Source organism: Cebus imitator, unplaced genomic scaffold (genome assembly GCF_001604975.1).
Source record: "Cebus imitator isolate Cc_AM_T3 unplaced genomic scaffold, Cebus_imitator-1.0 Scaffold568, whole genome shotgun sequence".
In the NCBI taxonomy this organism is placed as follows: domain Eukaryota; kingdom Metazoa; phylum Chordata; class Mammalia; order Primates; family Cebidae; genus Cebus; species Cebus imitator.
The window spans coordinates 740,978-764,357 of record NW_016107883.1 but is presented as its reverse complement, the minus strand read 5'-3'; the positions used below and the strand labels follow the sequence as shown (position 1 = coordinate 764,357).

General features: G+C 49.1%; 1 protein-coding gene across 3 annotated transcripts in view; it reads left to right on the top strand.

The window, feature by feature from the left end:
• The first annotated feature begins 6,458 nt into the window (after positions 1-6,458).
• Positions 6,459-23,380, top strand: part of CFAP100 (cilia and flagella associated protein 100) — a 49,448-nt gene continuing 32,526 nt past the window's right edge. The window contains exons 1-3 of one of the 3 annotated variants that reach the window (XM_017515987.2): positions 6,459-6,700; positions 7,661-7,768; positions 19,587-19,667. In XM_017515987.2, coding sequence (XP_017371476.1) covers positions 7,720-7,768; positions 19,587-19,667 — 130 coding nt within the window. In that variant the 5' untranslated portion in view covers positions 6,459-6,700; positions 7,661-7,719. The remainder of the gene's footprint in view (positions 6,701-7,660; positions 7,769-19,586; positions 19,668-23,380) is intronic. The other 2 variants (XM_037734039.1, XM_017515985.2) reach the window with 2 other exon arrangements.

Below are 23,380 nucleotides of genomic sequence, written 5' to 3'. Positions count from 1 at the left end.
CCCCCCACCACATGCAGAGACCAGGCCCAGGAGAACACCGGGGACCCAGGCCAGTGCCATGTACCTTTCTCATCCACCATGCTGCATTCCCTAGCGTCCTACCTCCTGAACTGTGGCACTGGGGGTCTGGCTTTAATGACCTAGCCTCCACCAGAGCAGCAGGGAAGACCAGGGTCATTTCCCCAGTCCCACTGTGGGTCTGCACACCCATAAAGGAGCAAGATGGAGCCACTGCCAGGACCATCAAAAGTGCTGTCCATGGGCACTTTCTCCTCCTCCTCATCACCCACCCATCTCAGTCCCTCAGAAGATCCTGAAACTGCTCACACCAAGGTCAACCGATTTGTTGGCAAATCCCATAAACACTCTTCTGTCTCTCTCACTTGGCCACTCAAGAGCACTCAGCAATGTGGACCCCTTTCTTCTCCTTTTGAACATATCTATTGAGATATAATGTACATATCTAAACTTCACCCACTTAAAGTGCATTTACTATATTCACAGAGTAGATCTAATGTTCACCATAGTCTAAGAACATTTTCATCACCCCAAGGAACAAAATCCCATCTCCATTAGCCACCACTGCCCATTTGCCTATTTCCCCAATTGCACATAGGTGAATTCATAGGACATGTGATCTTCTGTGATGCTTCTTTCACTTGGCATGCTGTTTTCAAGGTTCATTGTGTTGTAGAATTTCTCGGTACTTTATTTTTATTGCTGAATAATATTCCATTGATAGACCACATCTTCTTTACCCATTCTTCAGCTGGTGCACATTTGGGTTGTTCCTGCCTCTTGGCCATTTGGAATAATGCTGCTATGAACATTTGGGTACCAGTTTTTTGGCGAACATATGGTTTCTTTTTCTTGGGTATATGCCTAGGAGTGGAACTGCTGGGTCATCTAGAACTTTGCTTAATGGTTGAAGGAACTGCCAGACTGTTTTCCAAAGTGGCTGCAATGTTCTACATTGCCACCAGCAGTGTATGAGAGTTATGATTACATCCACACCAGCATTTGTTACTGTCTTTTTTTTTTTTTATAGCCATCCTAGTGGGTATGAAATGGTATCTCACTGTTTTTGATCTGTGTTTCTCTAATGACTGAAGTTGCTAGGCATCTTTTCATGTGCTTATTGGACATTTGTGTGTCTTCTTTGGAGAAATGTCTATTCGGATTCTTTGCCAACTTTTAAATTGGCTTATTCGTCTTTTTATTACTGAGCTGTAGGAGTTTGTTACAGATTCTAAATACAAGTCCCTTATCAGATATACGATTTGTAAATATTTTCTCCCATTCTTTTCACTTTCTTAATGATATGGTTTATAGCTAAAAAGTTTTTAAAATTTGACCAAGTCCAATTTATCTATTTTTTTCTTTTATTGCTTTTCCTTTTGGTGTCATATCTAAGAAGCACTTGCTGAACTCAAGTCACAAATATTTATTCCTATGTTTTCTTCTAAGAGTTTTATAGCTTTATCTCTTGCATTTCGGTCTATAATCTCTTTTGTTTATTCATTCTTTAGCTGATGAACACGGATTGCTTCTGCTTCTTGGTTACTGTGATAATGCCGCTATGAACATTTGTGTACCAGTTTTTGTGTGAACATAGGTCTTCATCATTCTTGGGTACATAACTTCTGTGCATGATGTGAGGTGAGGTCCAGCTTCATCCTTTACATATGGATATCTAGTTGTCCCCGCACCACTGGCTGAAAAGACTTTTCTTTTCCATTGCCTGGTCTTGGCAGCCCACCTCTCTTCTCTGCTCCTGTGGCTTTGCACAGCACCACCTTCTTAGTGCTCTTCCCTCCTTGCTGTCCCTTCCTTCCCTGTCTCCTTTGAGCTCCTCTTCCTCCTCAGGCTACCCTCTCTTCTCACTCCAAATGTTCCCCAAGGTGATTTTACCTGCAGCCTGCACACCCAACCCTCTCTCCCTGGATTTTCAGACCGATGCAGGCAACCATCTGTTTGCACCTGCTCTTGGAGATCTCCCAGGGAACCCCACACTCAGCCCATCTGAAACTGACCCAGACCTTTTCCCCCACACTCATTCTCCTAGTTCTCCGAGACACAGATGCCAAGACAGAAACAGATGACAGAAACACCTGTTTAGATAAAGGAGAGGGGAGCAGGAGGAGGGAGGAAGAACGTCCTACACATTGCAGGCCTGACATCTGTGAAGGAAGAGAGGAAAGGAGAGACTGGATAGGAAAAGCCTCATGCTGCAGGGCGGCTCTGAGAAACTTGCCCAGGGTGATGGGAGGCTCTGGTGCAAAGCTTGCCCATTAGAAGAGTTCCGTGTTAGTCAGGAATGGCCCTGCTCCCATGTGCCCAGGGAGCTCAGGGACTGTGTGCACCAGTGCTCCCTCATGTGTAGCCGCTGGAGACAGGCAGCCAGCCACACCCCTCCTGGCATGTCCACTCTTCGAAGGAGACCTAAGCACACACTTCCTCCCGCCAGGTCTCCTCCCGTCAGTTCTCCTCCCAGCAAATGCATTTCACCCACCGGAATCGAGGTGCCTCCCCTCAGCCCCAGCAGCCATTCTGCCCAGCCTGCCTCCTAAGCATAGCTTCTATCCAGGCTCCCTCCCTCCATCCTAACTGCATCTACCTTAACCTAAGTCAGCTTTATCTTTTGCTGGAAAACAGCTGCTGTACTGTAACACCTTGCCCTGCCCCTGGGCCTGCCTCCTGGCCCTCCACCCCTCCAGCCCTCCAATCCATCCTCTTAAAAGTAAAGATCAACCAAATAGCAAACCTGGAGGTCTTGCCTTTCTTGTCCCCCATGTGGAGTAATGAAAGACCCCACCCATCACCTCTGGAGAGCCATTCCTGCCCTCTATGACTGGGTGGGCACCTGCCTACCTTTTCCCAGTGCCCCATGCATGCCACCCCCTCACCCACCCCCACCACGGCCTTTGCTGTCACACATCCTACACTCTGGCCCCACTGGGTCACTCACATTCCCTGGACTCAGGCTCATGCTCTTCCCTGCTCCTCAAATTCCCTGACTCAGGGCCTATTTAGATCCTATTCACCCTTTAACCTCGTCCAAATGATGACATCCCCAGCTGCCTTCCCAAGCCCGCCCAATCTTATTCTTACTCTGGGCTCCAAGATTTTTTTTTTTTTTTTTTTTTAGACAGAGTCTCGCTCTGTTGCCCAGGCTGGAGTGCAATGGCACGATCTTGGCTCACTCCAACTTCTACCTCCCAGGTTCAAGCAATTCTCTGCCTCAGCCACCTGAGTAACTGAAATGACAGGCACACACCACCACACCTGGCTAATTTTTGTATTTTTAGTAGAGACGGGGTTTCACCATCTTGGCCAAGCTGGTCTTGAACTCCTGACCTCGTGATCCACCTGCCTCGGCCTCCCAAAGTGCTGGGATTACAGGCGTGAGCCACCGCGCCCAGCCCTTTCTCTTTTATTCCACTGGAATGCTTTCTCTGGCATGAGGTCAAATGTGCTATGCCTGGGTGTGGATGCCAAAAGTCACTCCTGTTTTTTCCCAGACTGCAATCAAATTATTCATCCATCTGAGCTGGCAGGAAAGCAATCTGATTAATGTGGTTGCTCACAAAATAGAAAAAGCATGCCAGGCAAGAGCACCTGGCAATGGGTCAGGACACGTGCCCAGAGAGGGAGGGGGGATGGGGCTTCAGACACTCTTTAAGGACTTTGCAGCTTTCCTCTGAAACATGCTAGACAAAGTCCTGCAGGTCACACCTTGTGCAGCAGCTCCTAGGGCAGTGTAAGTAGTGCAAAGAGCTCACATTGCTGTCCTCCCCGTGGAAAGCTCTGGACTCACCGTGAAGCACAGCAGACATGGCTGTCATTCTCCATATCCTAGCACCTTGAGCAAGAGGAAAGCCCACATGGGAGAGATCTGGGCATCTAAGGCATTTTACCTGAAAGGTGACTTAACAATCCTGTCTGGCCTGCTGTACTGCAGAATGACAGTGAGACGAGGTGCTGCAGGAAAGAAACACGAGCTGCTCTCTCAGGCTTTGTCATTGTGGTAGACCTCGGAATACCCTGTCTAGGTACAGGACAATCCCTGACCCGCGCTGGATTCTGAGTCCCTCCTCCCACCGCAGAAGCCAGAGATCTTGCGAGGAAGGCACGAGGTGCAGGCAGGTGATTCAGGTGCTGCCTGCCAGTCAAGAGTACACAGCAGACTTCGAATCACAGCATAGTCTCTTCCAGAACACGCCTGCAGTGGCTTTGAGCTCCACTCCAGTGTACAGCATCTCCCAGCCTGATTCCCTGTCCTCCTATGGAGTCTGGGGACACCTCCAAATCCTTTTCCCCTTTAACTGGCTATAGTTGCTTTCTGTTGTTTGTTCCCAAGAGCACAGACTGATATATCTTCTTTGAGGGGGAAAATATGAAATCAGAAATACAAATTTCTCGTTTAAGAAGATTGTTAGCTTTCCCCAAAATGTTTGATTATGAACATTTTCAAGCTTTGAACATACAGAAACATTGGAAGGATTTTGAAGCAGACACCCACATGCCCACTCCCTGGGCTGGACAGCTTGCAGGCCACCACGATTCACCACACAGCCAGCTGGTCACCATCGCTCTACCAATCACCCATCTGATTTTTAAAAATTAGCTTTTCATCAGCAAACGGTATTTCTAGTTTGATCTGTTAGGCTAAGAATAAAAGTTCCAAATCAGGTCACATTTTCTAGATGGTTTTCTTTTTAACCTTGTAAGCTACCAAGAGCAAAAACAAAGGCCAGAACACCGAAACAGACTAGAGAACTTGCCTTTATTATAAAGTACACCTTTGGACTTGTGTTTTTTCCCCAAAGCTTGTGCATCATCGTCTGGGATAACTGCATAAAATGATAGTACGATTTCCTGGTGAGAGGCAGTGTGTTCTAGGTAAGAGCAGAGCTGGATCCACTGCCTCACTGCGTCCCTGCTCTGTCCACACGGGCAGCTCACGCAAAGGCAGGGTGATCTTGTGGGTGAAATGGGTGGATTGGTGTCAAGCATGTGAAACAGCACCTGGCACATAGGAAACGCTCTGTAAGGTTCCTGGGGAGATTCACAACAGTTCATAAACTGATCTATTGATGACAATGAATGGGCAGGAGCTTTATTCTCTTTGGGTCGCTTATTTTCTAGATTCCTAAAAGCCTCATTCGAACACCTAGTGTTTAGATAAACCATTTCAAAAACACTTGCTTTTCTACTTGAGTCACTAGTTCATGAAGCGCTTCTTGTGGTTTGCTGAAACCTAAGTCGGAGGCACAGCTTTTTGTTCTGCTTTGATGGATTGTGAGGAGATAAGGCTGCAGAGGTAGGCTGGGGCAGGGTCACTGAGGACTTTGAATGTCAGTGTAAGGAGCCTCTCTCCTAAGGGTAAAGGGACCACTTGTCTTTCAGCATATTTGACACTAGCAGCTGTAATAAGCACACATATGAGTACATGTACACACACACTACACGAGCACACATAGGCACATGCACAAATCACATATGTGGCTTAACACAACTTTCTTTCTCCCTTGTACAAAGCCCACTGTGGATATTGCAAGTTGGGACACTATTCTACAAGTGAGGATTCAGGGATCCCTGCTCCTTCCATCTTGGGAGCTCCTCCTCACTCCCACCTCTGGCTCCAGCGGAGTTCCTGCTGTGGATGTGGTCTTTCCACCCACTACACCGGCCTTGGGCAGAGCCTGGCACAACTGGGATCCTCACTAGGACTACATTGCTGGGCTGCAGACTGCTCCAGAGTCCCACAGAAACTCCTAAGTCCCTGAAAAGATGAGCCCCTGACTGTGCTGTCAGCTCCAAGCAGCCTTTGTCAATCTCTCAATCCCCATGGATACTGGGAAAATCTAGTGATGTGTTCAGAACTCAGAGCGGTCTCTGGCTGCTGCTTTTTGTGGAAGACAGGATCCCTGAGTGGGAGGGCCAGACACCCTGGTTCCCCTGGCTGCAAGCAGCTGGTGGATCTGGACGCTCTAAAGTTGCCCTGGTCTGCATGGCCTGCCTCATCCTCTCGCGTGTCACTGTCTCACTGTGATGATGGGTCTCACTCGCTTCGCAGAGCAGTGGCTTTCCAACACTAGCCAGCACTAGAGTTGCGCGTGGACTTGTCAGGACGCAGATTGCTAGGCTCCACTCCGAGTGTCTGATTCCAGAGTGAGGACTGTAAACTTGCCTTTCTAACGAGTTCCCAGCATTTTTGATGCTGCTGCTCTTGAGACCACACTTTGAAAACCGTCTCCCTAGAAAGTGTGATCCCTCCGCAGGAAAGAACCAGGGCTATTTTTGCTTCAAAATCATCCGCCTTGCGCGCCCTGTTCAGTGCCTGAGACGTGGTGAATAAACCAATCAGGATGAAAAAAAGGAGCCGGCCCAAGGGCGGAGTGATGAACCTCAGAGGAAGAAACCTGCGTTCACCAGGTGCGGGCCTGGGCCAGGCGCAGTCCTGGCGGCGTCAGGGGGCACACCGCGACGGGAGCTCAGACCTAGCAGCAGGGCCGCGCACCCTCCCTGTCCCGTGGCCCGCAGGCCCTGCCTCCACGCGCCCAGCCTCAGCGGCCTTTGTGGTGTCACAGCCGGCCTGAAGAATGGTTGCCTTGGAGACGTAAACCCAAGAGCCCAGTTCCTGGAGCTGAGAACTGCCGCGCGGACGCTTCAGAGGGAGCTGGGGCGGTCAGGGCAGGTGAGTGCGCGTGAGGCCGGGGAAGAAGGGGCGGGCGGGTTCCGTGAGGGCGCGTGGGGGCGGGGGCAGTGATTCGAGACCAGGGCCAAAGGGGCGCGCATGGCCGGGAGCATACCTCTCTGGCGCCCCTTGCAAGGCTCCCTGCCCTCTGCTCGTATGCCACTTGCCTGACACACACCCATCTACCATCCACCTCTCTGTCCTACCATCCCTGTGCACCTTCCTGTGTGCACGGAGGTTGGAGGACGCTGGCAGAGTATGGGTGTTAGGAGACGACCCTGCGAACCCCAGGCTCACCCAATTAGGGGGCTGTCGCAGGAATGCGGCTGGAATGGCAAAAGCCTAGAGTGGGAGAACCCTGGGCCCCTTCCAGAGGCAGCCCCTCCTGACTGTGACTTTGGGCACCTTGCTGAATCTCTGTTTTCTCCCTTGCAAAAATGAAATGAAGTTAAGGAGTGCCAAGGGCGTGTCAGGACCTTGGATGAGCAGAAAACAACCCCTGTTCTCATGGAGCTCACATTTTAGAGAGAAATAGACAATGAACAGATTTTTTAAGTGATAATCAGTTAATGGGAATTGCAGAGAAGAAAATAAAGGTCACACAGGTGTGGGGAGGAAGAAATCACTTTGGATGGGATGGTGAGAGGTCTCTCTAAAGAGGTTGACATTTGAGCTCAGAATTGAAGAGAAGGGAGCCCACCACCCCCAGCTGGGTATGGGAGAATATATTTTGGCTGAGGAGGCCGAAAATGCAAAGGCTTAAAGCCAAGATCGATATGTTATAAGAAACAGAAGAAGTAGGCAGCTAGAGCCAGGTCCAGGAGGGGAGAGTGGACCCTCGGGTGGAAGAGGCAGGCGTCCCCACACAATAATCCCCCACAAATGCTGGTGTCAGCTACCCAGGGCAAGGGAGCTCTGGGCTTTGGGACCACCTGGCTGAAGCTCTGTGTCACTCCCCAGGTGAGGATATCCTTTAGAAGAGGAGGAGCCTTGCATCAATCCCCTGGGCCTCAGCTAGGATGTCTGAGATACCATCCACTATGGTCTCCAAGAACAAGACCAATGACAGTAAGTGCCGGGCCAGGGTGGGTGCTCTCGGAGGTGAGAGGCAGCCTCGGAGAGGCTCCCTCATGGGTTAAGGTGGCTCTAAACCAAGCACTAGGCAGGAGTCACAGATCTGCCCTCTTCCCTTGAGACAATGTGTATGGGTTCCCTGCAGCTGCTGTAACAAAGCACCAAACTGGAAGACTGGAGCCACAGACATTTGTTTTCTCAAGCTCTGGGGGCTGGATGTCTGATACCAGGTTTTCCATAAAGCTGGGTCCTTCCAAAGGCTCTGAGGGCGAGCCTATTCCAGGACTCCCTCCTGGCTTCCGGTGCCTTGCAGGCAATCCTTGGTGTTCCTTGGCCTGTGGAAGTGTCACTCTTATCCCAGTCTTCCTGCCCATATGGTATTCTCCCTGTGTGTGTCTGTGTCCAACTTTCCCTGTTTTACAGGGACCCCATCACGTTGGACTGGAGGCCCACCCCACTCCAGAATGGCCTCAGCTTAGTGAATTACAGCTGCAAAGACCTTATTTCTGAACAAGGTCACATTCTAAGACAGTAGGTGTTGGGACTTAGACATATGAATTGGGGTGACGCAATTCAACACACAACAGACCATGAGCAAGGTGTTACCGTGAAGGTGAGCTTCTCTCAGAACCCCTCTGACTACAAATGCCAGGGGGGCCCAAGGATGTGGCTAGCTGGCACTAAGCCCTGGTTGAAACATGCCTGCCTTAGTGGAATTGGATGCATCCTCCAGGATCTCACACGGGGCGGTGCTGAGGGAGACTGCCCGGACCCATCTGGGGCCCTTTGGCTTTTCTATTGGAATTTAATTTGGTTTTGACCTGGCAGAGTATTCCACGGTTCAAAATTCAATAGTGTGTTAAAAGCCCCTCATTGTGAAAAGCCCCTCCCACCCTGTCAAAGACACACAGTGTCCCCTCCTTAGAGGTGGCCAGTGTCACCTGTCTCTTCTAGGCTACCAGCTCGGTGCACATACGGGCAAGTGTGTGTGGATGGGGCTTGTTCTTTTCTTACATGGAGGCCACACAATGAAAACCCTGTCCGTACCTTAATTTTTTAAAATGCCCATACATTATGGAGACTGTTAGTTAAGAATACATTAAGAATACCCTCATACTTTTTGTGCTTTTGAGCAGAATAGTAATCTTTCAGCGTGGCTATATCATAATTTATTAACCAATTCCCTGTGATTAGCTTGTTTCAGAAAGTGTGCTGCTATAAACGGTGATCCCCACCTTACACTTACAGAAGCAAACGCTCTCTCATTCTCTTTTTTTTGCTCCAGAGTAAATTTTAAAATGGAGAAAGGCTAGAATAGGGTTTAAAAAAGAAAGAAAGAAAGATAGCTTCGGCCAGGCTCAGCGGCTCATGTCTGTAATGTCAGCACTTTGGGAGGCTGAGGCTGGCAGATCATCTGAGGTCAGGAGTTTGAGACCAGCCTGGCTAATATGGTGAAACCCCATCTCTACTAAAAATACAAAAATTAGCCGGCTGTGGTGGTGGGTACCTGTAGTCCCATATGCTTGGGAGGCTGAGGTAGGAGAATTGCTTGAGCCTGGGAGGCAGAGATTGCAGTGAGTCGAGGTCACACCATTGCATTCTAGCCTGGGCAACAGAGCGAGACTCCATCTCAAAAAAAGAAAAAAAAGGATAGCTTTGAAATGTTTATAGATAACAAATTACTCTCAATATGCCCATAAAACAATGCAGATAATTGTGCTACTGAAGGACAGTTGAAGGACGGGTACACTATATTGATTTGTTTATTGGTATGGGGGGAGTGCCTAGCTGGGGTACCCTGTGACCCTATGGCTTGGTAGTCCCTCGAGATTGGTTGAGGGCCCGTGCATTTGTGAGAAAACCAGGCCAGACAGGCAGAGCTGGGATCCGCAGCCAGGGCTGGGGGCGCAGAGTCAGGCGGGTCAGGGAGGTTGGCATGGGCAAGGTGGGCAAGGGGCCTGTCCAGAGACTCCAGTCAGGGGTACTGCGGCACCCTGTGTCCTGAAGTTAGTTGCAGGAGCTGGGACAAAGGTAGGGGCCAGGATGACATTGAGCCACCTGAAGTGAGAGGATTGGGGATGCTGAACCAAGTACATATAGGACCCCAGCCTCAGCCAGAGGGCCCAGGGCAGGGACGTGGAGGCCAAGTGGGGAGAGAGCATTCTAAGGGGCCAGTCACACCCAAAGGCCCTGAGGTAGGAGTGAGTGTGGCGTGTTTAAGGGAGAGATAGGAGGCCAGCATGGACCCATTGGGTAGGGCCTGTGGCCCAGGAGGGCTATTGGGTGAGCTCTGCCCAGATGATGGGAAGGATTTAAGAGGGAGACTGCCCAGTGTCTAGCTTTATGACTTTTGTGATGAGGATGCTATTCGCCAAGCCTCAGCAGAGGGGCTGGTTTAACCACAGCCTCCCTCGAGACCTTGAGCAAGGCCTCTTCCCTGAAGTAGAGGACGGAGGGCACCTGATGAAAACCTTGGCCAGGCTGAAGAGTCAGGGAAAGCCAGAGTGGACCGCAGGCCTCCCCATTAGGGTGGGCAGGGGTGGGGACTACAGGAGCGCCCAGAGCTCTGGCTCCATACCATCAGCACCTAGCCCAGTGCGGGGCTAGTTCCAGGAGAGGGGCCTGTAGCTGGTCCCTCTGGGCCAGAACCCTGCCTGAGTCTCACTGGAGGTGTGAGGGGCTTGTTCCTTGAGCAGCCAAATATATTTCCCAAGACACCAGGCTCCGGGTACAAGATTCCAAGAGGAACAGGTTGGGAGAGGCTTGCCCCTGCTGAAGGAGGCTTGTGCGTATCAGGCCATGATACACTCCAGGTTTTTGCTGCTGCCTCTCAAGTCCATGTTCCCTATGCTGGGAGCATCCAGAAAGGGCATGGAGTTGCTAAAGTCACAGATGGCCAGGCCATCCCCCTGCCAGTTCTGGCTATGAGGGATAGGAAGGGCTGGAGGCAGGAGTTTCATTTGGCAATGTGATGAAACACGGTCTTCAGTAATCTAGCCTTCATCTTGGGCCATCTATAAAGCCCAACCTGGTGGCCTTGGGGGCAGAGTGCATCATCCACACATGCAGCCCACATCAGGCCACTCAGGGACCCACGATCATTTCACTGATATTTATGGATTTTACTTACCATGTGTCAGGCACTGTGCTGGGCTGGGGCACAGAGGCCGATGAGATGGAGGCACCTGTGGTCTGAGCATTTAGGAGAGTATAGCAAACAGCTCTCCCCTTCACTGTCTCCATTCATTCCTGCAGCCCTGGCTAGGCCAGACCTGGCTCACTCCCACTCAGTGTCTTGGCACTGCTGTGTCCTCCACAGGGAATGTTCTTCTCCTGGATTTCCCTGGGGCTCACTTCCTCACACCCCACAGGAGCTCACTCAAATGTCAGCTCCACATTTGAGTGAGCTCCTGTGAGCCTCCCCTAAACAAGGTAATATGAAGCGCCCCGCCTGCCCTACATCCCTCATTGCTGTTCCCTCTTTCGTTTTCTCAGTGGCACGTTCTACTCTCTGGCCTCTCAACCTTTCCTCACTTGTGTTGCTTATTATCTTGCTCCCATGCAGCAGGGGCATTTGTCCTCCCAGAGCCTGGTACATCACAGTTCTCAGTCAAAACCTGTTAGCCTGCAAGCTCTCCCTCTAAGATCAGGAGCAAAACAATGATGCCCTCCTTCACCACTGTGGTTCAACACTGCACTAGAAGTTCTAGCCAGGGTAATTAGGCAAGGAAAAGAAAAAAAGAAGTAAAAGATCCAGATTGAAAAGGAGGAAGTAAAACTATTCACAGATGACACAATCCTCTATATAGAAAATCCCAAAGAATCCACAAGAAAGTTACTAGAGCAAATGAATGAGCTCAGCAAAGTTGCAGGTTACAAAACCAACACAGAAAAACCAGTTTGTCTCTGTGCCCCAGCAATGAACAGCCCATAAGGGAAGTGGAGCAAGCAACTCATTGACAATGGGGGTGACATCATGGCAGAGTAGGAAGCTCCAGAAATCCCTACCCTGAAACAATTTTGCTGGCGTGAATTATCAGAAGCAACTATTCAGAAACTCTGGAGTTTAGTGAACGCTTGCAACTTGCAGGGAAGATCTTGATGAGGAGGCTGGGAAATTTTAGTGAATTTTTAGCATTTCCTGGAGCAGCTGTACCAGCCTCCAGCCCACAGCAGGAAGAAGGTGGCCTACGTTCCTGGTACAGCTTGCTTGGTGACAGGGTGGGCAGTAAGGATCTTGTCCTCCAAAAATCGATCTATGTGTTTGATTGCTGACCACAGCCTGCTTCTGAGGGGCTGGCTCAGCAAATGGGCATTGTTCCAACCCCACAGCTTAAAGCAACCGCCTGGCCCTGTCGGTCAAGGGCTACTGTCCTTCTCCGCCTACACCAAGCTTGAGAGAGCCAGACTTTTATCTGAGATTAGCTCATGTTTAGAAATCTTTGACAAAGGACTGATATCAAGAATATAGAATGAACTCCTAACACCCAACAACAACAAAAAGCAAACAACCAAATTCAAAAATGGGCAAAGGACTTGAATAGATAATTCTCAAAAGCAGATATGCAGATGACCTACAAGCAGGAGGAAAGGTACTCAACATCATTAGTCATTAAGGGAATGTAAATCAAAACCAAAATGAGATACCATCTCACACCCATTAGGATGGCTACTATCCAAAAATATAAAAAATAGCAGTGTTGGAAACAGATGCTTGGTGCTGCAAAGAAAACTCAGCAGTGAGACAAAGGATCTCTCAGCAAAGCACTTTTTACTTCCTGCAGGAAGGGCACCCTCGATAGCCATCTTGCTACGAGAGTACAACGAACAAAGGAAAAGCAGACGTATTTATCCTTTACGCATTTGGGGTTGTCCTTACTGCTGTGTCTGATCTCTATTGGTTAGAGCCAGACCTCACAATCTAAACTAAAAACCTGATTGGCTAATAGCTTAAAACGTTTTTAAACAGGTAAGGGGCTGCAAGCTGGGACATGCCTGTAAGCATGTGCAGCACAGATATCTTGGTTAAAGTACAAGGACACAGAATGTACTACGTGCCTATAAGCATGTCTAACAGCTACATAGGATAGGGCTTAACAAAGAGTTATTAGCACACTTACGATTTATTCTTTAACAAGAAAGGAAACTTTGAAGAGGATCATTTTTGCTTTCCACAGGGAGGATGTGGAGAAAATGAAACCCTTTTACATTGTTGGTGAAAGTGTAAAATGGTTCAGCCACTGAGAAAAATAGGCAGTTCCTCAAAAAGTTAAACAGTGTTAGTATATGATCCAGAAATTCTACTTCTAGAAATGAACCCAAAGGAACTGAAAGCAGGAACTCATATATTAGCTTACACATATTCACAATAGCATTATTCACAATAGCCAAGAAGTGGAAGGCACCCGAGTGTCCACCAATGGAGGAATAGATAGAGCAAATGTGGTCCATCCAAGCAACAGAGTGTTATTCAGCCTTAAAAAGGAAGGGAATTCTGATACATGCGACAACACAAATGAACCTGGGAAACATTATGCCAAGTGAAATTAACCAGACATGAAAAGATGAATACTGTATGATTCCACTCTTATGAGATAGTGGAGCATTAAAGTCACAGTGACAGAAGGTGGAATGGAGGCCACCAGGGGCTTAGGAGGGGAGGATGGGGAGCTGTTTAATGCAGAGAGAGGTTCAGTTTGGGGTAAAGAAAAGTTTTTGAAATAGATATTGGTAGTGGTTGTACAACATTGTGAATGTAATTAATGCTATTGAATCATACACTTAAAAGTAATTAAAATAGCAAATTTTAAGTTTTATATATATATTACCATAATAAAAAAGTTTTAATGCCATAGAATGGCAAATTGTATTCTTTATATACATATATGTATGTATGTTACTGCAATCAAAAAATACGTTATTAAGATGTGTTAAATAAGTGATGTAAACAACTAAATAGACAGCATGGTTCCCAGAATTGCTGAAATAGGAGGCTGATTCAGTGATTGCGGTGGGAGCATTTAGACAGGGGGATCAAGAAGGCTTCCTGGAGGAGGTGATATTTGAGCAGAGATGGGGAATGATGGGGACAGGCAGCTCAGAGAGAGCGTCCCCAGAGGGGGAACAGCAGGTGGGAGGATGAGAAGATGGAGGGAGGTGTGGGCGTGCCCAGCTGCAAGGGAGGACACTGACCTGTGAGTGAGGATCAGATGTGACCCAATTCTGTGGGGAATGTCTCTGTCAAACCCTGGTCCTTCTGTGGCTCCCAAGGGCCTCGTCCCTGTGCTCCCCACACTCACACCCTGCCTACCATGCTGGCTGGGGAGCCCCCAGCTCTGCCTGTGGGCTTTGCCTTGTTGTCCCCATGCTGTCACCACACTCCCCTTGGGGCTCTGCTCCACAGGCACCTTCTCCGTGGGCTCCCTGGCTGCCCCAGCTACCGAACATCTCTCACTTCTTTTCTTTTTGTTTGCTTCTTACCTGTCCAGAATGTGGACTCCAGGAAGGCAGGCAAGGCACCTCCTTCAGGGCATGTAGAAAGTGACATAAAGGTTCCTCTTCAAATTATCTTAGCCTATTAAGAGTAGATAGTAGTCACTTTCTCTAGGTTCATTTACTCAAAGGGCGACATCCCTAGCCGCACCTGACCCTGAGAAAGCACCCACAGCTGTGGCCAGGCAGATGCCGAGTGAGCATGCATCACTCTGTGCCCCAGCCCAGAGAAGGGCCAGAGTCCTTCACTCACAGTGCCCAGGTGCTGCTCTGTGGCCCCTGGTGGGCACTCTGAGGAGGCCTGGCCACTCTCCTGGCATGATCACTAACCTAGTCCTAGGGGTGGTGAGGGATGGGACAGACATGGCTCCTGCCGGTTTAAAACTCAGGTTTTATATTGCTTAGTGTGGTGAGGCCTCTGGAAAGATGGCTGGTTACTCACAGATCTCTAGGACAGAAGGGGGTGCACCATGAAGGGCTGTGCCAGAGAAACTGCAGAGTAGGCAAGAGGCAGAAGGAGAGGGGGATGTGGGCAGGAGCCTCCACTGTGGAATCACAGGAAGGAACGGTGAGGTGAGTGAGCAGGTGTAGGACTGATTTGCTAGAATAGTTTTGGGGTTGTGGGGCACAAGGCTGCCCCTGGTTGTCTGACCCTGGCCCTGAGGAGATAGGGCAGGGGTCAGTGGTCCTGAAGGTGAAAGGCTGATAGAGGCTCTGGCTGGGGTGTGTGCTGTGCATTGGGTGGTTTGCATTTGAAAGGTGTGCTCCAGGCAAGTCATTTTCTGTGTCTAGGGATTGGCTAATCCTAGGGGGAGGGGAGGGAAGGGAAGGTCCTTTAGCCTCAGGAAGGCCCCAGAGGTCAAAGCATCTAAATAAGAAGGTAAAAGGCATGGTTAATATGCCTGCCCTCCAGCAGTTTACTGCGGTGGGGGGGATGGTGGCTGGAGGGTGAGGACCTCGGTTCAGACTTGCTGTGGGGAGTCCAGGTGGGGGTAATCATGGAGAACCAGCAAATAGGACGACAGTGAGTGTGCAGGTGGCAGGGGCAGATGGGTCCAGTGCTCCTCAGGAGGCAGAGTGTGTGGGATCTGGTAGCTGACTGGGTGTGGAATGAGAGAGAAGAGGGTGTCAGGGATGCCTTGTCTCCACCGTGACACCTGTGCATCACAGTGTTGTTTGCCGAGATGGCCAAGGCCGGGGTGGAGCAGGTTTGGCAGAAAGGGGAAGGCCAGGAGCTCAGATGGCGATGTGTGGGTGTCAGTGTCCTGTGGGAACCTCTCAGCCAAGACTGAAGCTGCTGCTGTGGGTAGAGGCCCAGATGTCAGGACAGTAGGCAGAAACGTCAGAGCATCAGCAAATCCGCTGGGACTGAAGCCGTGGGCACTGGTGAGGTGTCTAGGAGGAAAGGAGAGGAATGGCCCAGGACACAGCCTGAAGGACTCTGACAGATAGAGGATACAGGGACTTTCCGATGCCAGTAACTCATGTCACATGAGTGGAGTGCCCAGTGTAGTGTATTTTATTTTATTTTTTGAGACAGGGTCTCACTGTGTCACCCAGGCTGGAGTGCAGTGGTGCAATCTCGGCTCACTGCAGCCTCCATCTTCTGGTTCAAGTTATCTTCCTATCTCAGCCTCCAGAGTAGCTGGGATTACAGGTGCACCATCATGCCTGGCTAATTATTGTATTTTAAGTACAGACAGTGTTTCACCATATTGGCCAGGCTGGTGTCCAACTCCTGGCCTCAAGCGATCTGCATGTCTCGGCCTCCCAAAGTGCTGGGATTACAGGCGTGAACCACCACGCCTGGCCTATTTTGTCATTTTTTATGAGACTGTTTCACACCAAGTTCATTCTTTTCCTATTTCTCCCAAATTATTATGAAAGTAGACTTACATTTTAATAAAGACTTTTTAAGTTAAAAAATTAAATTGGGTTAAAATACTGGAAGAAAACACAAGATTTTGTTTCTAAAAAATATTTAAACTTCAGCTGCAGAATGCCTTTCTAAACAAGACACTAAACCCCAAAGCATTTCATTAAGGGAAAGTTAAATTTTCATATAAGGAAAATGAATGATAAAGTCAAATTGGCCAGAAGGAGAATTATTTTCAGCAGCTCTGACAAATGAGCCAGTGTCCATCAATACAACAGATGAAGAATCATCTAGAAACTAGAACATTTCAGTAGAGAAATGGGCAAAGGATACTAACAAAGAGTCAAGAAGATGGATGATTAACATCCAAAAAGACACACAGTTTCTTCCTAATTAAGAAATGCAGGTGAAAACCGAGATTCCCTTTGTCACCTGTTAGAGTGACAGTTTCAGATGTAGGGAAAACGGTCCCCCTAAAGCTAGTGATGGGAGAGTATCAAGCCAAAATAACCAAAAGAATCAGAATCAGGTTTAGAGCTTCTCCAAGCACAAAGCCGAGAACAGGCCCCCCAGCGGATGGAAGTCTGTGTTCCAAAGTGTAGAAGTCTGGGATTGCTTATCTAGACAAAGCTTTGGGAAGTTTAGCAGAATTTCAGCATCCTTCTGCGGAAGGTTTCATGCACGTTACAAGGATCTGACTAGCTGAGGGGTTCTTTTCTCTCTGGACAGGTATACTTATTCCACACTGAAGGCGCAACTATCATGGGGTCCTGGGTGCCATCCTCTCTGAGTTAGGTATGGGACAATAAAGAGGCAGATAATCTGTCACAAAGTCCAGTGATTAGAAGCGGGAGGTCTGGTGTCCAGTCTCTCCTGGTCATTCACAGAACAGGAACAGTGAAGAGGAAGGTTATTCTCTCTTTTTTTTTTTCCTGAGATGGAGTCTCACTCTGTCGCCCAGGCTGGAGTGCAGTTGTGCAATCTCAGCTCATTGCAACCCTCCGGAGGGTTACTCTCTCAGAAGCAGAACAGCAAACAGGTTACATGCATCAGGTGTCCGGGCTTAACTTCCCCGTTGGCCTAGTAAATTTAGAGCATTCTGAAATTTTATTTTATTTTATAGGAGTGACCATTAAAAAATTTTGGAAATTGCAAAAGATGATTGAAAAAAACCACAGGGTCCTCCAAGGGACTTGGCTAAGTACGGATGAGACTTATGCATGAACAGATGAACTTTTAAAGCCTTAAAATTATGATAAAATACACATAACATAAAATTGACCATCTTAACTATATTTAAGAATAATTCAGTGGCATTAAGCCCATTCACATTGCTGTGCCACCATCCCCACTATCCATCTCGGAACTCTTCTCATCCCCAGACTGCAGCTCTGTCCCCGCTGAACACCAGCTCCCCATTCCCGCTTCCCTAGCCCTGGCGACCACTGTTCTACCTGGTCTCTGAATGCTCTAGGGACCTCCTGTGAGCAGCAGCATAGAGTATTTGTCCTCTGGGGCTGGTTTGTTTCACTAAGTGTAATGTCCTCAAGGTTCATTTCTGTTTTTGTGTGTAAGCAGGCAAATTTTTTACTGAAAAAGCAAAAGCAAGTGGCATATATGTGTGCATAAAATACTTTTAGTTAGCGCTACAAAAATCTCGGCCTGGCGTGGTGGCTCATGCCTGTAATACCAGCACTTTGGGAAGCCGAGGCAGGCAGATCACCGGAGGTCAAGTGTTCCAGACCACCCTGGCCAAAATAGTGAAACCCCATCTCTACTAAAAATAGAAAAATTAGCTGGGCATGGTGGTGCACACCTGTAGTCCCAGCTACTCAGGAGGCTGAGGCAGGAGAATCGCTTGAACCTGGGAGGCAGATGTTGCAGTGAGCCAAGATCACAGCACTGCACTCCAGTCTGGACAACAGAGCCAGACTCCATCTCAAAAAAAAAAAGAAAAAAAAATCTATATAGGTAGCGAGAGCTTCAGGTGAGGCTGTTTCATCATATCAATACATCAAACCTGTGTTGTTTGAAATTTTTGCTGTTGATGTGCATTGCTCTTTCCTTCTTTCTTGTTTTAGAGACAGGATCTCACCCTGTCACCCAGGCTAGGGTGGAGTGGCATGATCATGGTTCACTGCAGCCTCGACCTCCTGGGCTCACAGGATTCTCCCCTTCGGCCTCCCTAGTAACTGGGACCATATCCGGATTCATTGCTTTTTCATTTTAATAGGTTTTGCTTTGTGTGGTTTAGGTTATGGTCTATTTAAATAGCAGTGGTAGTTTCTGATTTATATGATATGGTTAATTAAATTCTACTTGGAAATTTAACCATATTCCCACTAAGATAGTTAGAAAACAATCATGGTTCAGCAGCCAAGCCCCTGAGTTCACCCAGCCTCACCGCTCCCGACCACCTCTGCCTCCTGCACCGTACGCTATGGATTCTGTGTGGCCCTGAAGGCCTCTGAGTTTCAGCCCAGGCCTGGCCTTCTCGCTTGTCCCACAAGACTCCCACAGTCTTCCCTCACCCCTTGACTGTCTGCTCAGGGCCCAGGCCTTGGTATCACAGCCCCACCTCATGAGAAGCCCTGTCTTCCTACTCACTGTTCACTCCAGGACCACACAGCCCCTCCTCCCCACCCTCCACCCCCAGGAAAACTGGCGCCCTGAGCAGCCCACCAGAGACCATGTTCTGGCAGCCCCTGCCCCGCAGGTGCAGACCAGGATCTCTGAGCTACAAAGGATTCCTGGGTGGGGGTGGAGGTAGTGTCGGGCCACATCCCTCGTTCCCTGTGGGTATCAGCAGAAAAGAAACGCAAGGCACTGGGAACCTGCCAGTAACACCTGAGTGGTCACCTGAAGAAACGGGGTGCTGGGGAGCCCACCCGGCGGGGGTAGACTTGCCGGGCTTGGAGAGAAAATAGGCTATGGCTTCCAGGCAGCACACCCCCCCGGTTTCCCAGTTTGGTCAGAAGGACCACTTCTCACAGTGGAATGGGGGTGGGAGCTCTCTGAGTAGGTGGAGTCTTAGGGGCTTCCATCCAAGTCCTGCGGGAAGTCCCTGGGAGACAAGGCACTGACCAGGTCGGGGCCAGAGGCTCGGGGTCCTTGTCCTCCCTTGGTCCCAGTATGTCCATCTGTAAAACGGCCCTGCACTGCTACTCCTAAGGAACACACTGAAGGATGGGAAAGGGAAGGCACAAAACACCTGTGCAGCAGGCGCAGGTGCTAGGGATTCCCAGGCCTTTTTCTCCCACAATTCTCACAACTTCCTGGCAAAGCCAGTGTGATTATCTCAGATGTAGAGCCCTCGGTCTCACAGGCGAGGGAGCTGAGGCTGAGCCCCTGTGTGTCTGAGACATTCCCCGCCTCAGGTTGTGTTCACAGCTCTCAGGGGCCAGGTGAGTCACTGCTGTGGCCCTCACTTTTGTGTCTCCCCAGAGAACAGTGTGGAATCCTTGAGCATCAGCTCTTCGTCAATCACTGAAGACAAACCAAAGGAACATGCAAGAAAAAACAAAGGTAACCTTCAAGCTGGGAGGCTGAACTCTGGGTTGGCGGGAGGCAAATCCTCTCCCTCTGCCCTGGTCTCTAAAGCTAAGGGCAGAAGGAAATGCTTCTTTTTCCGTTAGGAACTGGGTTACAGAGACTTGAAATAACAGGCATGTAAACAAAGTAGGATTTATTGCTCCCTCTATTAATGAGAAATGTGGGAGGCAGTGCAGGCTTTCCTGAGGCTCCACAAACAGCAGTTCAATGAAATTCAGATGACCGGGTCCGCAAGTCTCTCTGCTCCACCAGAAAGGAATTAGGGCTTTCAACCACAAGATTGTCTCGTGCTCACAAAATGGCTGCCGCAGCTCCAGCCTCATCACATCTGATTCCAGGCAGAGAAAATGAACCAAAGGAAGGGCAAAGCTACACTCTGGCTGACTGAGCCTTTCTAGGGGAAAGGTTTCTTCCCAAAAGTCCCATCCAGCAATGTCTGCCCACATTCCAGTAGGTAAATTTGCCATATGGCCATCAGGGTTTATAAGGAAGGCACATTGCTGCCACCATTAGGAGGAAGGAGGGTAGGCGGCTAGCTAGCTGCGTGTGCCTCACACTGGTACCCTGCACAGGGCACCGCCACCTCCTGCACTGTGGCTCCGACCTCCCTTGCCTGGACTCCCTGCTGTCTCCGGAGCTGCCCCTGTACTACTAGGCCAGTCTGGTCCTTCTGCAGGGGTTTGCAGGCATGAGCATTTCTCCCAGCCTGTCCTCCACGGCCTAGGCTCCCACCCCTTTCCCCACCACCTTTCCTTTCTTCTATAATTATGAAATCAATGAAAATTCAAACATGTCCAGACATAGAGATTGGAGCCAGCGAGGCTCACAGGCCCACCACCAGCTTCTGCCACTGACTCAAATGTGCCCGTTTGCTTCCTCTGTCCTTTTGCTCTTTTTCTTTGCCAGGGCATCTTAAAGTAAAATCCAGATGTGTCGTTTCATCCACCTCAGTGTGGACTTCGCAACAATAGGGGTGTTTCCGCACAGTCCCAAGCATCATCACTACACCTGACAAGGCGAACCAGCCCAACCTGCAGGCAGACTTCCCCAGTTATCTCAGAAACATCTTCCGAAGAACATTCGTTCTAATCAGGATTCAAAGGAGACCTGAGTTCCGTCGGTCTCTGTGAATCTAGCAGCCCCCTCCCTGGCCCACCCTGTCGCTGTCTGGCTTTGACTTGTTGAGCAGTGGTGTGGCCTCTCCTGCAGCAGGCCCCAGTGTCCCCATTCTGCACTCGTGCAATTTGTGTGTCTGCTTCTCTATGCCCATTGTTCCTGCTCTTGGACATTAGCCCCAGGTGCTTGACTAGATCTTGGCTCCCCTTGGTCATGAGCCTCTTCTCATGGGCAGAGGCAGCCCCCACATCTGCTGTGGGTGCAGAGGCACGGGAGGGAAGGAGGGAGTCCCGGGAGTGAGTGCCTGACCCTCCACACAAACTGTCACAGCAGCCATTCACCCAATCGCCCATCTATCCTTTTCTTTTTTTGATACAGGGTCTCACACTCACCCAGGCTGGAGTGCAGTGGTTCTATCACAGCTCACTGCAGCCTCAACCTCCTGGGTTCAAGCGATCCTCCCACTTCAGCCTGCTGGGTAGCTGGCACAACAGGTGCGCACACCTGCCTTTACACCTGGCTCATTTTTGTATTGTTTGTAAAGATAAGTTTTCACTATATTACCTAGGTTGGTCTTGAACTCCTGGGCTCAATCAATGCTTCAGCCTCGGCCTCCCAAAGGGCTGGGATGACAGGCATGAGCCACCACACCTGGCCCAGTTTATGAGTTTTGACAAATGTGTATAATGTGTTCCCTCCACACTCGGAAGATCTAGACCATTTCCATCTCCCCAGAAATTGTCCTTCCCCCACAGACAGCCACTCTTCAGCTATCCCCACCAAACCACCGGCTCCCCTCTCCAGCCTCCTGTAAATGGAATCACACACTCTCTATCCTTCCAGTTTCGGCTTTCACTCAGCATCTCGTCTGTGAGATGCATCCACGTTGCTGCACCTAGCCAGAGTCCCTTCTGTGCATATATCAACCATTTATTCTTTCTATTGCTTGTGAACATGGTGAACATTTGGGTTGTTTCCAGGGTGTGTGTGTTTTTCTTTTCTGAGATGGCGGTTCACTCAGTCACCCAGGCTGGAGTGCAGTGGTGTGATCCCAGCTTGCTGCAACCTCCACCTTCTGGATTCAAGCTATTCTCCTGCCTCAGCCTACTGAGTAGCTAGGATTACAGGTGCATACCACCATGCCTGGCTAATTTTTTGTATCTTTAGTAGAGGTGGGGTTTCACCATGTTGGCCAGGCTGGTCTCCTGACCTTGGGTGATCTGCCCACCTCGGCCTCCCAAAGTGCTGGGATTACAGGAGTGACCTACTATGCCCAGCCATCCAGTTTTTAGCTATTACAAATAATACTGCTATGAAGTTTTGTACATGTCACTTTGGGGACATAAGCACTCACTTCTCCAGGGTACACACCAAAGAGTGGAATTGCTGGTCGTGTGTTTAACTTTAGTGGAAAATGAAGTTTTCCAGAGGGACTATACCAATTCACAGTCCCACCAAGAGGCATACAACTTCCAGTTGCTCTGCATCCTCTCCAACTTGGTACACTGCCGATCCTTTTCATATGACTTTGTCCTCTGGGTATATGTCAGCATCTCATCTTTCCTGGAAACCCAGGAGGGCAATTGCCTTTTCATGTTTCTGGGCCATTTGATGATTCTGTGTTGAGACATATCTGTTTCCACCTTCTGCCCACTTTTCTGTTGCATTGCCTGTTCATTTTAATGATTTCTAGGAACTCTTTCCTGGATAGAAGTCACTTGCTAGTTTGTATGGCAGATATCTTCTGTCAGTCCTGGGACTGCCTTTCATTCTCTGAGTGATGCTAAAAGGCACCAATAAGAAGTTGCTAATTCTGGTGTTCAGTTTCGTGTAGCTCAATCATTTCTGGGTCATGGCTTTTAGTGTCTTATTTTAAAACTCTAAATGCTCATTAATGATAGACTTGATAAAAAAAAAAATGTGGCACATATACACCATGGAATATTATGCAGCCATAAAAAATGATGAGTTCATGTCCTTTGTAGAGACATGGATGAACCTAGAAACCATCATTATCGGCAAACTGACATAAGAACAGAAAACCAAACACTGCATGTTTTCACTCATGGGTAGGTGATGAACAATGAGAACACGGGCACAGGGAAGGGAACAACACTCACAGGGCTAGGTGGGGGGGTATGGAGGGGAGGGGAGAAGGGGGACAATGGGGGTGGGGTGGGGAGGATGGGGAGGGATAACACTGGGAGAAATGCCTGATGTAGGTGAGGGGGTCTGGGGGGTGGATGGAGACAGCAAACCACCATGGCATGTATGTACCTATGCAACAATCCTGCAGGTTGCAGGACATGAACATACACCCCAGAGCCCAAATATAAGAAAGGAAAAAAAAAACTCTTTGCTGACCCCCAAGGTCATGATATCCTCTTGTTGTGATTTCTACAGCTTTTGTTTTACTTTCACAGTGAGTTCTACAAACCATATCTTCATTGACCTAATCATAGCCATTTCATTTGTAGATTGCTTTGGGTTTTCTACTGTACAATCACGTCACCTTGAATGCCATTATTTTCTCTTCCTTCCTTTGTGATCCTTATGCCCTTTCTGTCTTT